A 14,513-nucleotide genomic window follows, 5' to 3' on the forward strand; every position below is an offset into this window, starting at 1 on the left:
AATACCACACACACCATCTCTCATACACTGGGATGTTTTCCTCTGTGTGTGTGTGTGTGTGTGGTAGCATGGGGGGCTGGGAGATGATCCAAACATCTGATAGCACCGTGTTCCTCCGTCTCTGAGACTGTTATTAAAAACCACAGAGTAATATCTGAGCTGTCAGTCATCCAAGAGATTTAAGACTGAAGCCTATTTCCTGAGCGCCTGGATAAATCACCATCAGCTCCCTGAGCCTCAGGGGCGATGCTAGCACTAGGTTAGTGCTGGGCTAAGCTTACAAACCCACATGGTTCATGGATTCACCAAGACAGGAAATCCTTTTAAGTCTGGATCGTTAATTTGCGGAAGTTTTAAGGCAACAGGAATTACATGTGAGACCCGTAGAAGTGCTGCCTTCAAGTGCTGTTAAAAAGGTCACAGTCATCAGCTAAGAGCATAAAACTCCTAAGTAGCACTCGGGGAAGGGAGTTTCAAAAAATACCAAAGATGTGATTTTTAACCCTTAACGGGCCTGGTGAACGCTTTAAATGTCTTCATCTATTCTTCAATTGGTGACTGATGCTGAAACCTGGTATCAGGTCTGTAAAACCAGAGCTAATGTTACACTAACAGGTGCAACCAGGTCAGTCTTAACTCCCCTGCCTCCCCCGTGTGGGAGGCAGAGAGAGAGAGAGAGAGAGAGAGAGGTGGGACTCCTTGCTGAGGGCGTCATTTCATGTCTGATAGCCTGCGTGTATGAAACCAGCCTTAAGGCTCTGAGGGGCCAGTCTGTAGATATTGACTTCACACTTTCATCTCCGATTCGAGTACGTGGAGCATATTGCCACAGCAACTGGCTCGTCTCCCTCGGTAGCCCATTATTCAAGTCTCCTGAAGTCAGGAGTGACGGAAGTCTCTCACTAGCGTCAACGAAATAAAATGAGTGTGTGTGTTTGTGTGCGCATGTGTGTGTGAGAGAAAATGGAGGGACGGTGAGAATTAAATGTGATATGAGGTCGCCGCTGATTAACTGAGTGTGTGTGTCTGGGATGCATGTACGTGTCTGTAGCAGTCGTACCGTTTCAGCCCTGAATCAGCCCAAAGCAAAATGTCATGTGTGTGAAAAAAAAACATTTGTATGGAGCATGTGTAGTCATTTTGCCACACGTCTGGTTTTAGTCTGGTCACATTAGCCCTTGTCTGGGACAGCACGGCCTGAAGTCATTTTCATCATTGTCATGTGTAGCATGACACACAGACCACTACATAAGAGCTGTGAAGTCTCTGCCCTACAAAGCTTCACTTCATTCTCTCCAGTCGGGTCCTTTATTCTCCTCGTCGGTGCTGCTGAATGTGATCAACCGCAGGATGAGTGTCTCTCTGCATCTGACTGAATTCCGCTGCTCTCTGTTCTGTTATTTTGAACTTTGTCTGTGCGTCTCTGTGAGCCTCTTTTGTGTTCAGAGCTTCCACACATGACTCACCATCACCTACAGCCAGGCTAGCGGCTATGTGAGGCTGTGCAGCAGTTCTTAGAGGTAAATGGTACCATCAGCGTGCCAACATGCTCACACAATGACAATGCTACCATTAGCATATTTAGCATGCTCAACGTCATAATTTAGCTCGTTAGCATTAACTAATTAGCCCGAAATAGAAAGTGCAGCTGAGGCTGTAGGAACGTCATTAGTTTATCAAATACGAGGTCGTGAATCAAAAAATTAGCCAAGTCAATCAAACACACACACACACACACACACACACACACACACACACACACACACACACACACACACACACACACACACACACACACACACACACACACACACACACACACACACACACACACACCAAAAACAAAGCCTTCCAATCGTAACCTGTCTTGTTAGCACAATTGCCTGAGGTGAAAAATAAATGATACAAGCACACAGAATGTGTGATCAAAACTGTCCCACTCACTAATGAAACCATGTTGTTAATTAGAGCTACATCTCTGAGGGCGGAACAGTTCGGAGAGGACATTTTACTCCAAAGAATAGCAACGTCTTAAGGCGCACGACTGTGAACCCACTATGTGTCAGGTGAGGTGTTGCTCCAGCTCTGTAGTAACTTCAACATATACATGAGGAGGACAGAATAATAGAAACACCTGACAATATTGATTCAAGATGTAAGAGGAGAGGAAATCTACAGACAGTGCTGCTGCTTTTCGGCTTCATGCAACATATTTTGGGAGGGAAAATGTTATGCGCACACTTCTTTCTGTTAAGCAATGATTATAATTATATATGGGCAATCATAATAATAATGGATATTATCATTGGCCACTAATAGCAGGTTTATTTCATGAAGCTGAACTGGCACAGATATAAAATGGAAATGGCTTCAAATGTGATTGTGCATAACAAAGACAGAGCCTGTGAGCGCGTGTGCATGTGTGTGTGTGCGTGTGTGTGTGTGTGTGCATGAGTCTCCCATTAATGCTGCAAACAAAAGGCACTGCGGACTTTGAGTATGACTTAATGATTTGGTCACAGCAGGCTGCCAGACCCACTGTTCGTTTGTGCAGACGAGCGTGCTTGCCGTTGTGAGTTGATGTCAAGCACCGGAGGTTTAATGAACTTAACTCTTTCACGCAGACACACTGCCGGTGCGGCACTCACACACATACAGAGCGGTTGATCGCTCTGCCATTTACGGCTCATTAACCGTGAGAGCTCATCGATCACTCAGCCTCCTCTGCGGACATTCGCATTATGAAGTCGTGTTTTTTTTTTCCAGGCGCCTGTTTTTCACAAGTGACCGACGGTTTACCTGCTTGAAATACTAAACACTGCAGTTAAATCAGTGTATCCTGCCTGATGCAGATATTTGTGAAATGTGAAGTAGATCGACGTTGATCAGAGAAAACCAAAGCTCGAGTATGTGCTAGACAAGTAGCATCAAACATGAGAAGAGAGAGTTGTGGCTAACATGTTAGCAAACATTTGCCAACTACTACCTGAAAAATCTCATTTTAGCTCAGTTTTGTTCTCCACCAACTACGAAGGGAAGTATCTGACTCTTTTCCTTCTAAATGCTTCGTTTTCTTCACTAGCTAGTCACTAACTTCGTCTGCCGTTTGGTGCTGAGCGGCCTGCTCAGAAACAACGTGATGAAAATGTAAAGAATGAAACTAAATAAGTTTGGTTTCAGTTTGCAAAACCAAAACAAAGAGCCTTAAGTAGTTAAAAAGCTATTTTGAGTTAATCGCAATTATCAAGCGCTGTCACATTACATGCAGTCGACCCATTGGTTATCTAAAATATTGATTAGTGCCGCTTTAAATGTTATCTTTAGACAAAAACATCAGAATATGACACATGTATTCAGAGAAGAAGCTACAAAGTGTTCCAGCAACTTAAAAGCTTCCAGTTGAGTAAATACAGAACCTGCAGATTAGTTTGTGACTGACTTGTCGCAGAGGGCCAATGCATAACTCATGGGAGGACAACCGCATCTGCAGTTGCACTGCTTTTACATTAACACAGCATTTCTCTTGGCACTCTGCACCGAGGGAATATCTTCTCCAGCAGTGTCCAACATTACGTAAACCGCAGCTCCGTATAGCAGCAACAGCAGCACCAGTGATGGATCAGGTTATAAATAGGACTCCTTTTTATCCAACTGCCCACGCAGGTGGCCGACACCTGCATACTCTGCTGCAGGGCCGGAGATCTATTGTGTAAATGTGGGGTTTGTTATCGAAGAGCGGTTCAGGATTTTTAGGAAGAAAGTGAGAGGAATAAAAAGAAGAGAGACAAATGTTGACAGGAAGGAAGGAAGGAAAGACCTTTTATGGTGTGCTGGCAAGTAAAAAAAAAAAGTGTTCCCTTCACTTTCTTGTCCTCATTTCTCTATCCAACCCCCTGAAATCTCACGTTTCATTCTCTCCATTTTTCTGATTTCTGTTCACCATCACCCCAACACCCCCCATCTCCCCCCTCCTCCCCCCCGCAACGCTAGACTCTCTCTCTCTCTTTCACTGGCATCCTTTGAATTCTGTGACTCTTTGCCTTCTGTACCCACATACATATACACTCCCTCTCTCTCTCTCATCCTCTCTCTCTCTCTCTCTCTCTCTGTGTAAGCCACTTGTTACCATGGCAACCCCACAATGGGCCTTATAAAGCTAATAAGTAAAGAGAGCAGGAGAGCAGGAGGAGGAGGAGGAGGAGGAGGGGGGGGGGAGGAAGAAATTAAATGGAAAAATAAATGGGTGTCAATCTATTCCTGGTTATGGGGCTTCAGGCGAGGAGAGCGAGGTAGAGACACATATAGAGAAAGTCAAACTAACGGATGTACACACATTATTACAAGTGCTTTATAACTTCTTGCTATCAGTAAATCATTCGATGCAGATTCAATCTGACTTCTACTCAAATCAACAGAGAAGATGAAAGGAGACGGTCTTCCCTCCAGTGCTTCAACTTCTGTATGTTTGCATCAACAGTTATATTTTCCCTCAAGCTATTTTCTGAATGATGCAAATAATGACATACAAGTAGAGCGGTTCATTTGAAGCAGATCACCAAAATTAATAAAACAATATTATTGATTTTGAAGTTTTACTGGCAGGTAAAACTGGTGACATTTCATGCATTCAACCTGCAATGAAGACGAAGACTAGGATTCTAAATATAACCAGCAGCCGGCTCGACAATCAATGCAGGGTCAACAAGTTGAATGTATCTGTGAGCTCAATGTGTACTGACGACCAGTATTAAAATAATACTGAAATACAGATACAGCTAACATTGTGAGTGCTGTGGACACGTAGCTGCGTTTGATGCAGCGCATAAGTCGGGTACGATGCCAAGGCGCTGCGTAACATCCGCTTGAAAATGAATTAAAAGACCTCTGCTCCAGTGTGAACGGGTCTCCGGAGCAGCAAGATGAGCCAAAAATGTTGTCAAAACAAAACACCTTGCAAAAAAATGACTCCAAATCACAGAGAAATTTGCACGGGACTAATGTTACCACAAGACCTAAATATTGACCGTACAAATGACGGACATGATCCGCACGGGATTAAGATCCCAGACGACCTCGCAACCGTTTGAATTTATTAGAGGTCCCTCGGTAACACTAGTCCTGAGCGACCAACAGTTTCACACTCCCAAAATGTGCTTTGATGAACAGCAAATTAAGCTAACGTGTTGAAATTAAAAACCAGGGCTTTTTCCACAGTGAGATCAACAACTGCTCGTCAGTCTTTGTCCCGAGGAGACATCAGTGGAGACTCATTATGTTGGTCTGAGAGGGAAATAACACATTCCTGTTACATAAATGCCATGGCAACGCTTCATTGAGAATAGTAGATAAAGATGTCTCATTCAGGTTTATGTCTGTGTGTGTGCGTGTGTGTGTGTGTGTGTGTGTGTGTGTGTGTCCACCTGTGGATTGATAATGAATGTGTTTGTCTTTCGGGGCACTTCACAGATCAAAGTGTAGCTGTGGCTCTGAACTGCTCCTGGATGAAACACACACACACACACACACACACACACACACACACACACACACACACACACACACACACACACACACACACACACACACACACACACACACACACACACACACACACACACACACACACACACACACACACACACACAAATTGCCTCCTGCCTGGTCGACCTCCCTGCTTTGCCTCTTCTGTCGGTGTCTGATAGCAGCGGGTGTGAGGGACGTTTGGACTGAACCCCAGGTGAGAGGGGGAAGTACTCACGGCCGCGTCACAGGCTAACTATCGCCAAGGCCACCGCTTTGCCGTGACAACGAGGAAACTCATCGCTATGGTGACGGATTAAGCGAGTGAGTAGGAGATGACACAAAGGAAATGAAGGTCAAAGGAGTAGACCAGGTGTTCCCAAAGTGTGGCACGGGTACACCGATTATAATCTATTATAAAATAATAATACAAATGTAGATATTTGAGGACGTAATTGTGTACCACGACATCTCAATATATGATTTAATTACAATACGATTCTATTGAAAGATGATATTTTACTTTATTGAAATATCGCCCAGCTCTAGTGTGCGCTTGTGCAGATTTAAGAGGCAGCTGCCCTCATTTTAGGACTCAATATTACATGGAATATTCCTTTTGGAGGAGAAACTTCCGAACCCAGCGGGGGGGATGTCATTAGAAGAAACAGTGTTTCATCTGGTCTGACAGTAACGGACTCCCAGCAGGACTAATAGAGCATCTTTTGCTGAGCCCAGTTTCTAAGATATCCGGTGGAGTTCTTCCCCTGAAGTGCTCATTTGCGTCCTAATTTCAGTAAAACACACAGACCAATATACCAGGTAAAAAACATGTTCAAAAAAATCTTTGAAAAGTCCACATTCAATTCATTTCAAAGGAATTTCTGCTATCGGTGAATTAACAGACAATGAATCAAGGCAAGGTAACTACGCCTAAGCGCTACTGTGACTAGCATTACTATGTTCCCACATAGCAGTTAGCATGCCAGCTGCAGTAGTTTAACTAGCCCCAGTAGGCACTGCGTCACTTCTAGAACCACCTTTTTTTGTATGAATTGTGCTTTGCAAGGCCTTACACCAGTAAGAGCTATGATTAAAGTCAGGGTGTGCAGCCATACATTTGTCAAACCCACATTATCATTTATCTAAAGGTCAAAACTCTGTGCAGAATTATTCTTAGGGCTTGCTCGTATAGTGCTGTCGGCTGAAATCACAACACTGTATGCTAAATTGACAAAGACTTCCACGTTATTTCTGGCCACTTTCAGCATATCCTGAATCACATCTTTAATTCCCCCTTAGACAAAAACGTTGCAGTTTTCACGGTTCCTTCTAACATCTGTTGTTAGAGTCTAAGGTGTTTGCCTCTTGGCTCTGGTCTCACATATGACAGGAGTAGAAATATGATTTTAATATCCTGGGACGCAGGGCAAGAGGGAATGAGTTTAAACCACACCTGCACTGAGGCACCAAAGACAGAATGAAATATGGGGGCTTGATGCAGCAAAAGGTTTACAGGCATTGTAATAGTTAACGAAATGTGTAGAAGTTAATGCACCACAAACATTTTCCATAGAACCCGTAATAGAGAAAATGGCCATTTTAAGATGCACAGTGAAACTATATTCCACAGATCTAGAATATACAGCATGCATCTCCTCAGCCTTGAATGACAACAATCATAACGTCTGGCTGAATTGCTCCGCTTGGTGTCTGCACAGTCAAGAGACCTGATATCAAGCTTATATAGATATCAAGATATAAACTTTTCATATTGAAGAGGTATTTGTGTTTCTGATCCTCCTCCACGGGGAGATGAGAGGTCAGGGAAGAGTGTAATTCAGCAGGGCCGACGCTCACTCTCACTTCTAGTCGAGAGCGACAGCTTTATTAACACTCTACCACCCTTCTGCCCACTTCATGAGTCTTACCCGTGAGCTGACAGTCGTCGTTGGAGCCCGCAGAGTCCTCCTGGTTAGGGCTGAGCGGAGGGCTGGCAGGGGGGCTGGTGCTGAAGCTGGCGTAGCCCAGGGACGAGCTCACCTCGCTGGGCTCACAGCTGTGGTTCACCGGCCTCTGGACATCCAGGGACGAAGACAGAGAGGTGCGCTGCTTGGGCTGGACACGAGACAGGAAGAAGAGCAGTTAGAGAGATGAATATATATATATATATAGATGTCAACACAGTTTATGTTTATGTAATGCACGTATGAAAAAGGGACAGAGGTAGAGAGAGAGAGAGAGAGAGCGAGAGAGAGACATCTTAGCTTACAGCGAGTGAAAGAGTGAGACAGAGTGCAAGAGAAAGAGAGCCAGAGGACAACTGAAACTGTAGACTGGCATCTGGTAAACAAATCTTACATAATGAGGCATTTGCAGCTCTCAACAACCTGCTGCTTCTCTTCACAAACAGCTCAGGTAGTCAAAACCCTGCTGGTGTGTGTGTGTGTGTGTGAGTGTGTGTCTGTCTGTGTGAGTGCAAGTCAGAGATTCTAGGTGTGAATCGATACGGTGGACCTTAATCGAAGGCTAAATAACCTGCTGGAATGTTGAGAGACATGACAAGACAACCTTCATGAGACCTTCGCTGTCTCACATGTCACTCAAGGCACAATAACTGCACCTTGAGAGAGAAAGCGCCGGGGGAGAGGTCATGAAAGGAAAGGAAAGCAGAGAAGGAGACGACGCTCCTTTCCATGCGCCGTGCACTTTCCATGGCCGTAGCTGCATATTTAGTCTAAAAGCATAAGAGTGGCATCGATCTTCTCATCTCTTGGCAATTAAGGGCATTTCTTTAACATATCCAAATCCAATATCAAGACTGAAGTCCAAACCGCAGCAGCTTCAACAGACCAGAATGCAGCACAGGAGCAGCACTCAGATCAGACTTTTCATGTGTGGAGAGGTGGTCCGTGGGGGATAACACCATGGCAGCAGCGTCCCGCAGAGACCGGGGACAACAAAGGACCAATGCATCAACCAATCAAGATCACAACAGCCCAGACAAGCAACAGGGAATAAGACCATGATGTGTGAGCCCAACAGTGAGCCGCCCGACTGGGCCACGGGTGGGAACGTTACACAAGCTGCTTTAATCCTTTTTTTTTTTATTGTCATGTATGAAATTAATGAAAAATTAAAAAGCCAATTCCTTATTCGTTTTATGACCTCTTTGTTGCTAAGTGTTGATGACGTGAGGTAAATAAAATCACAGTCAAACATACTGATATTAAAGCACAAAGAGAACCTGGGGCGTTTATTTTGCCGCAGGCTCAACAACAGAAAAGTAAATGAGATGAAACAGCAATCAACCCAGAATGATGGAGCTGCTGTAATGCGACTCTGTGGTGTTTCAAACTGGGAGGTGATGGCTGTGTATGTGTGTGTGTGTGTGTGTGTGTGTGAGTGTGTCTTCTTTGGGTAAACATCTCATGCTTAATGAGTTTAATGGAAACTTCTTCTATTCATCCTTTAAGCTTTTTATTCCAGCTCTTATCTCTGCCTTGTCTCTGTGTACTTGGCTTCTTTCTAACAAACTAAAGGCGTCTTCTCTCTGGACTCATTAAGAGCTTGTACATGCACATAAACACACACACACACATATTGACATATACATGAGGAAATACACACATGCTGTAGCTCTGGCTGCTGCGGCTTAGCGTTAACAATGCAAACGGGCAGCAGGCTAATGAACATGTCATGGCCGATTGGAAGGGGATTAATGAGCACAGACACACAGATGCACACACAATCACGCACACTGAGGCAGGTCTTCCATGCCTGACTAAACCACAGCAAAAGACATTTTCCCTGCTGTAACAGCATCCCTGGGGGAAAACATGCCATTTAACACTTCACAAATGTGTTTATGTGTGTGTGTGTGTGTGTGTGTTGGTGCTTGGGCGCTAACAAATGACACCTCCATTAGCTCAAAAGCGTAATACCTCACGACGAGGTGAGATGTGCTTTGCAGCTTAAGTTTGCTTGCACACATAGGAAAGCGCTCATTTACTGTGTGGAACCTAGAAGTTGTGTGCTAAATTATGAATAACAGGATAATCTATTATCATAAAATGATCGCGATTAACAAGATCAGGTACGGTCGGGTTGGGAGAAGCAGAATTTACATCGCAAACTGTCGGAGCAATGCTAAAAAAAAACATAATGCTATGCTGATGCTACCACAGAGTGGTTTTTATTTATTCCAAAATGTAGCTTTTTCCATTAAATCTCTTAAATCACTGGCTGACTAATGTAGTAATTTACCATGAGCAGGGGACTGGAAGGTAATTATCATAATGGTTTTAATTTATATTTTCAGTTGTTGGAGCAACCTCTCCTCTGATAGCAGAAGCCCAGAGTTAACGACGCTGTGCACGGAGCAAAGCACGTGCCTTTTGTAGCCTGTGTTTTGACTTATTTTCCATGATTTGGTCTTTATTTTTTGGTGGCTTCACACATTCACAGAAAGATGTAAACACACAAAGCCAGACAGCAAAAAAAAGCTGAGAAGGTCAGAGCAGATGACGCATGAACAGCAGGCAGGGAAAAGCACAAGAGAATAGAAAATAAAAGAAGTGAACATCCAAAACCCTAGAACTAGAACTCCACTGTTCAGCTCTTGACTCTGCATTCCCACTTTCTTCTGATACATTTGGGCTTTTCTTGTGTTATTCAAGCTTCTATTTGGCCGGACTGTATATATCTATCGAGGGCGTCAGCTGGCTTTTTAAATTAATACCACATCTCTCAACCTGACAAAGCCAAGAGTCAAGGCTCAATCCGCCTGTTCTCTGGGGAGGTGTCAGATTGTAGATGAGATGACTGACGTGAAGTGCTCACTTTTATAGAGATTTTATCAACGCGCCACTAGTTGAGGTTGTCACTGGTCTTTGCAGAGAACGGTGGAATTTACACTGAATAACCATCCACATAAGTCCGTTTCAGATTAGAAATAAGCATTTGAAGTTGCAGAAATCAAGCATTATTTAGGAAATTTCACATATGAATCATGAAGTTCATGAGTTTCAGACTTTTTCAGACACTTTCAGGTTGGTCTGACATTTACTGGAGGTTTTCTAGATTGCACCCTCAGCTTGTTTTTGGCTATTGTAACCACTATAATTATCTTCCCTCCCATTATCTGCTATCACTCCACTTGGGTTCACTGTCTTTTCATTTTTGTGAGCTCAATTTGAACGAGAAATAATTCAACCTTCTGTATTCTATCTGTTATAATATATGAAAGCTTGATCTACAGCGGCATACAATCTATAATGCAGTGCAGAGGGCAGTAAACGTTGCTTTCTTCTCGGCTCACAACTAATGAGGTGAATGAACTTCATGATTTATTGAGATCATCAAAATGCTACATAGAAATCCTTTGAATGCAGGTGGCCAATACCAGGAAATTGCAACTCCCAGTGGAGAGCTTTTAGCATTAGCTTGAGTCAGTTTAATTAGCTCTGGATGACCCGCGGCTCTCCTCTGGGGCCACAGGCATCCTGCTGGCTGGGAAAGCAAACCACACACACACACATGAAGGTCTCCTAGTTGTTCCAGCAGCTTTCAGATGAAACGCCGTAAGCCCGCAAACTCTAACGAGAGGAATGAGCTGACCAAGGTACGTGAAAGTAAATTGGTTTACTGCTTGTTTATTGATTGTGTGTGCATTGTGTGCAGTTGCACATGTGTGGTCTTCGCACACAGCCTACAGTGCAATATGGACTCTAATAAGGAGCTGGCACAAATGCTTGTTATATTCATAGCGCTGCACAGTGCACACATATCCGTGTAATTACGCACAGATACGAGCAAATATCCTGGAAGATTAACTGACTGGAGCAACACTGACGGCGCGGGATCATCAAGTGACTGTGTGTGCAGTCTGCACGAACACAACCCCAACAGCTAAATGATTGATGAGTGCGTGTGATGAGTGATTAATGAGCTAGAAATGCTAAAGTGATTACTGATCTGTCTCTGTACTCCTGATGTATTCAAGAATCTTCTGTCAGGGAAGCAGGTTAAAAATAAGACAGGTTCCCTAAAATGGAAATAAAGTTATAATAAAGTCTAAATAATTTATATATATATATATATATATATATATATATATATATATATATATATAGAGCCTGACAGGCATTTTTGTTTACTATAATTATGCTGTCATCACAAAATCAATCCACGCTGATGTTGAAATCGCGCCTATCACCTTTATTAAGTTCACAAGATCTGCGTTGGTCAAAACAAACCTTCTCTACAAGAAACACTTAAGTTGATGCCCTCTTTACTGAGGCGGGTTTGCTTGAGATTGAAAATGCTCTTTAAGTGCCTTGCTCAAGAACACTGTTGAGAGAATAAGTCATACAGTTTGGTCCAGAGGATCCTCCAGGGGGATTTTAAACCAACAAACCATCGCCACGCCACCATATAGCCTCAGAAATCAGTTAGCCTGCCTTTTCTACACTATGAATATATGTGTGTGTGTGTGTGTGTGTGTGTGTGTGTGTGTGTGTGTGTGTGTGTGTGTGTGTGTGTGTGTGTGTGTGGTGAGGAGAGCTATCTGCTTCACCAGATTGTCACTGTGTACATTCTCGTATGTGTACTGTATATACATATGTAACAATGTGTTCATGTGTGACGGTAGTTCTCAATGTGTGCAATGTAAACTAAACCTCAGATCTACATTCACGCAGTGTGTGTGTGTGTGTGTGTGTGTGTGTGTGTGTGTGTGTGGCCTCGCTTTGGTACGCAGTAACACTTCTGGAGAGCAACGACAAAACAGAAGCTGTTCTCTATCACTGGGCCACACACACACACACACACACACACACACAGTAAGGCATTCTTCTGACTCTAACCTTAAAGGATAAGTCTAGCAGTGGTGGAAGAAGCACTGAGATATGTTACTTCGGTAAAAGTAGAAATACTAGCAGTAATAATCTTTATGTTCCTTATAGTCCCAAAGATTACACAATGTACCCGTGTCTGATTAAAGGTTGTTAAATAGTATGGAAATGTAGCCTTCGAGGAGGTTATAATGTTTATCTTTGTAGAAAATGTTTTGTTTATAGAAATGTGGAGGTCGCAGTTTGAATTGCTGTTGAAATGTGTTTTGTTGAGCTGAGAAATATTTGAAATATTTGGTCCATCATATTTACATCAAAGAAGGCACACTAAATATTAGAAATAGAAATCAGTCCGCACAAAAATAGAAGTACAAAAGAGCTTGTGCACAGGGGTGTGAGGGTGTGTGTGCGTGTGTTATTGTGACCATGTGATTGTCTGAGATACCAGCTTCAAACTTTGTGCAAGCGAACACGAGTTCTGTCATGTGTCATGTGTCATGTGTCACACACACACACACACACACACACACACACACACACACACACACACACACACACACACACACACACACACACACACACACACACACACACACACACACACACACACACACACACACACACACACACACACACGCCGCAAAGTAGGACACTGAGCCAGTGGGTGTGAAACTGATAACCCCCATGATGCATCAGGGTGCATCTCTGTCCTTCGTGCTTTCCCTCTTTCTGCATCTTTTGATCTCTTTGATTATTCCGTCATTCTTTCTGTTTCACATCCCATCTGCCCATTGAGCGTGAAGATCAAGAGCTTGTGGAGAGCTAACGTGTCCAGCTGACAGTTTGAAGACAAGAAGCTAGCGATGAATAAATAACAACAACCCAAACATTAAGCCCATGGATTCCTGTCAACATAGCCTCTGTGATCTCTTCACGCTTTCCCAAAGTGATCACATGTGTTTATTTATCAGCGACTGGCTTGTGGTCGATGCTGCAGCAGCATTAGCGGCACGCAAGCTGAATAATTACATTCAAACCCCGGATTTAAAGAGCACTCAGAACACTTTCATTCATTCATTTTCATTACAGCAACAGCCTTTGGGGGCCTTGTGGAGGGAGGCACAGTAAAAATTGATCAAAGTAGGAAGTCACACACCAGTCTCCAAAAATGTTGCTTATATTCAAAGAGAATGATGCCGTACGGGCATATAAATCCGCTGTCTTTTCAAGAAAAATTATGGATTTGCAAGAGATAAAAGAGTCAAATTAAACTCTTTCAAATTACTTGTTTGAAGAATCAACCATGATATTCACTCTATGTTAAAATGTCACTGTAAATGGTAAACGGACTTGTACTTTTCTAGTCTTCCGACCACTCAAAGTGCTTTTAAACTACATGTCATCATTCACCCATTCACACCCATTCATACGCTGATGACAGGGGCTAGCATGCAAGGTGCCACCTGCCCATCAGGACTCTAACTAACAGTCTTGCCCGAGGACACATCGACGTGGACTAGTGGAGCCGGGGATCGAACCGCCGATCCACCACAGAGCCACAGTCGCCCCCTTAAACATGACGTACTAAGTAGATAGTTCAGTGTAAACTGGAGACACTGAGAGCTACATTATTTTACAGTATTCACCATAACCTTTGTGATATGAGTAATAATACTGGACAGAAATAATACAAATGAGTATAAAATTAAAAAAATAAAATTGTGTGTACTGTAACGCATTACTGCAGTTCTTGGATATTTCAATATCTTGGTCCTAAAAGAAAATGTAATAAATTATTATTCAATTTTGTCCAAGGCTACCCATCTATTTCTAGATATGATTTAATATAGAGTTATATAACTGTTTGCAAGATGGCAGCAAACCATTTGATTAAAACAGTGAAATTGAATCCATACTTTTGGTGCAAACCCCTGCATTAATATCGTATAACAGGAGGGATTATATCACTACGCCAGGATCCTCTTTACATGCAGCAATAGTCGTGTGTGTGTGTGTGTGTGTGTGTGTGTGTGTGTGTGTGTGTGTGTGTGTGTCTGAGTGTTCGACGTTCAGTGTGCAATGATGAAATAGCCAGCGGGAATAGCCAACTTAAATTAAATTAATTCTCGCGAATTAATT

The 14,513-nt window shown here is 43.1% G+C and overlaps 1 protein-coding gene across 4 annotated transcripts in view; it reads right to left on the bottom strand.

Annotated features, from left to right (window-relative positions):
- The window catches only part of anks1b (ankyrin repeat and sterile alpha motif domain containing 1B), a gene marked incomplete at its 5' end in the record, with an annotated part of 172,808 nt that overhangs the window by 59,626 nt on the left and 98,669 nt on the right, over positions 1–14,513 (bottom strand). For all 4 annotated transcript variants that reach the window (XM_079183999.1, XM_079183996.1, XM_079183998.1 and 1 more), the window contains one exon: positions 7,452–7,638. In XM_079183999.1, the coding sequence (XP_079040125.1) occupies positions 7,452–7,638 (187 nt within the window). The remainder of the gene's footprint in view (positions 1–7,451; positions 7,639–14,513) is intronic.

The sequence above is a fragment of the Pholis gunnellus genome (assembly GCF_910591455.1).
Source record: "Pholis gunnellus genome assembly, chromosome: 22".
NCBI lineage: Eukaryota > Metazoa > Chordata > Actinopteri > Perciformes > Pholidae > Pholis > Pholis gunnellus.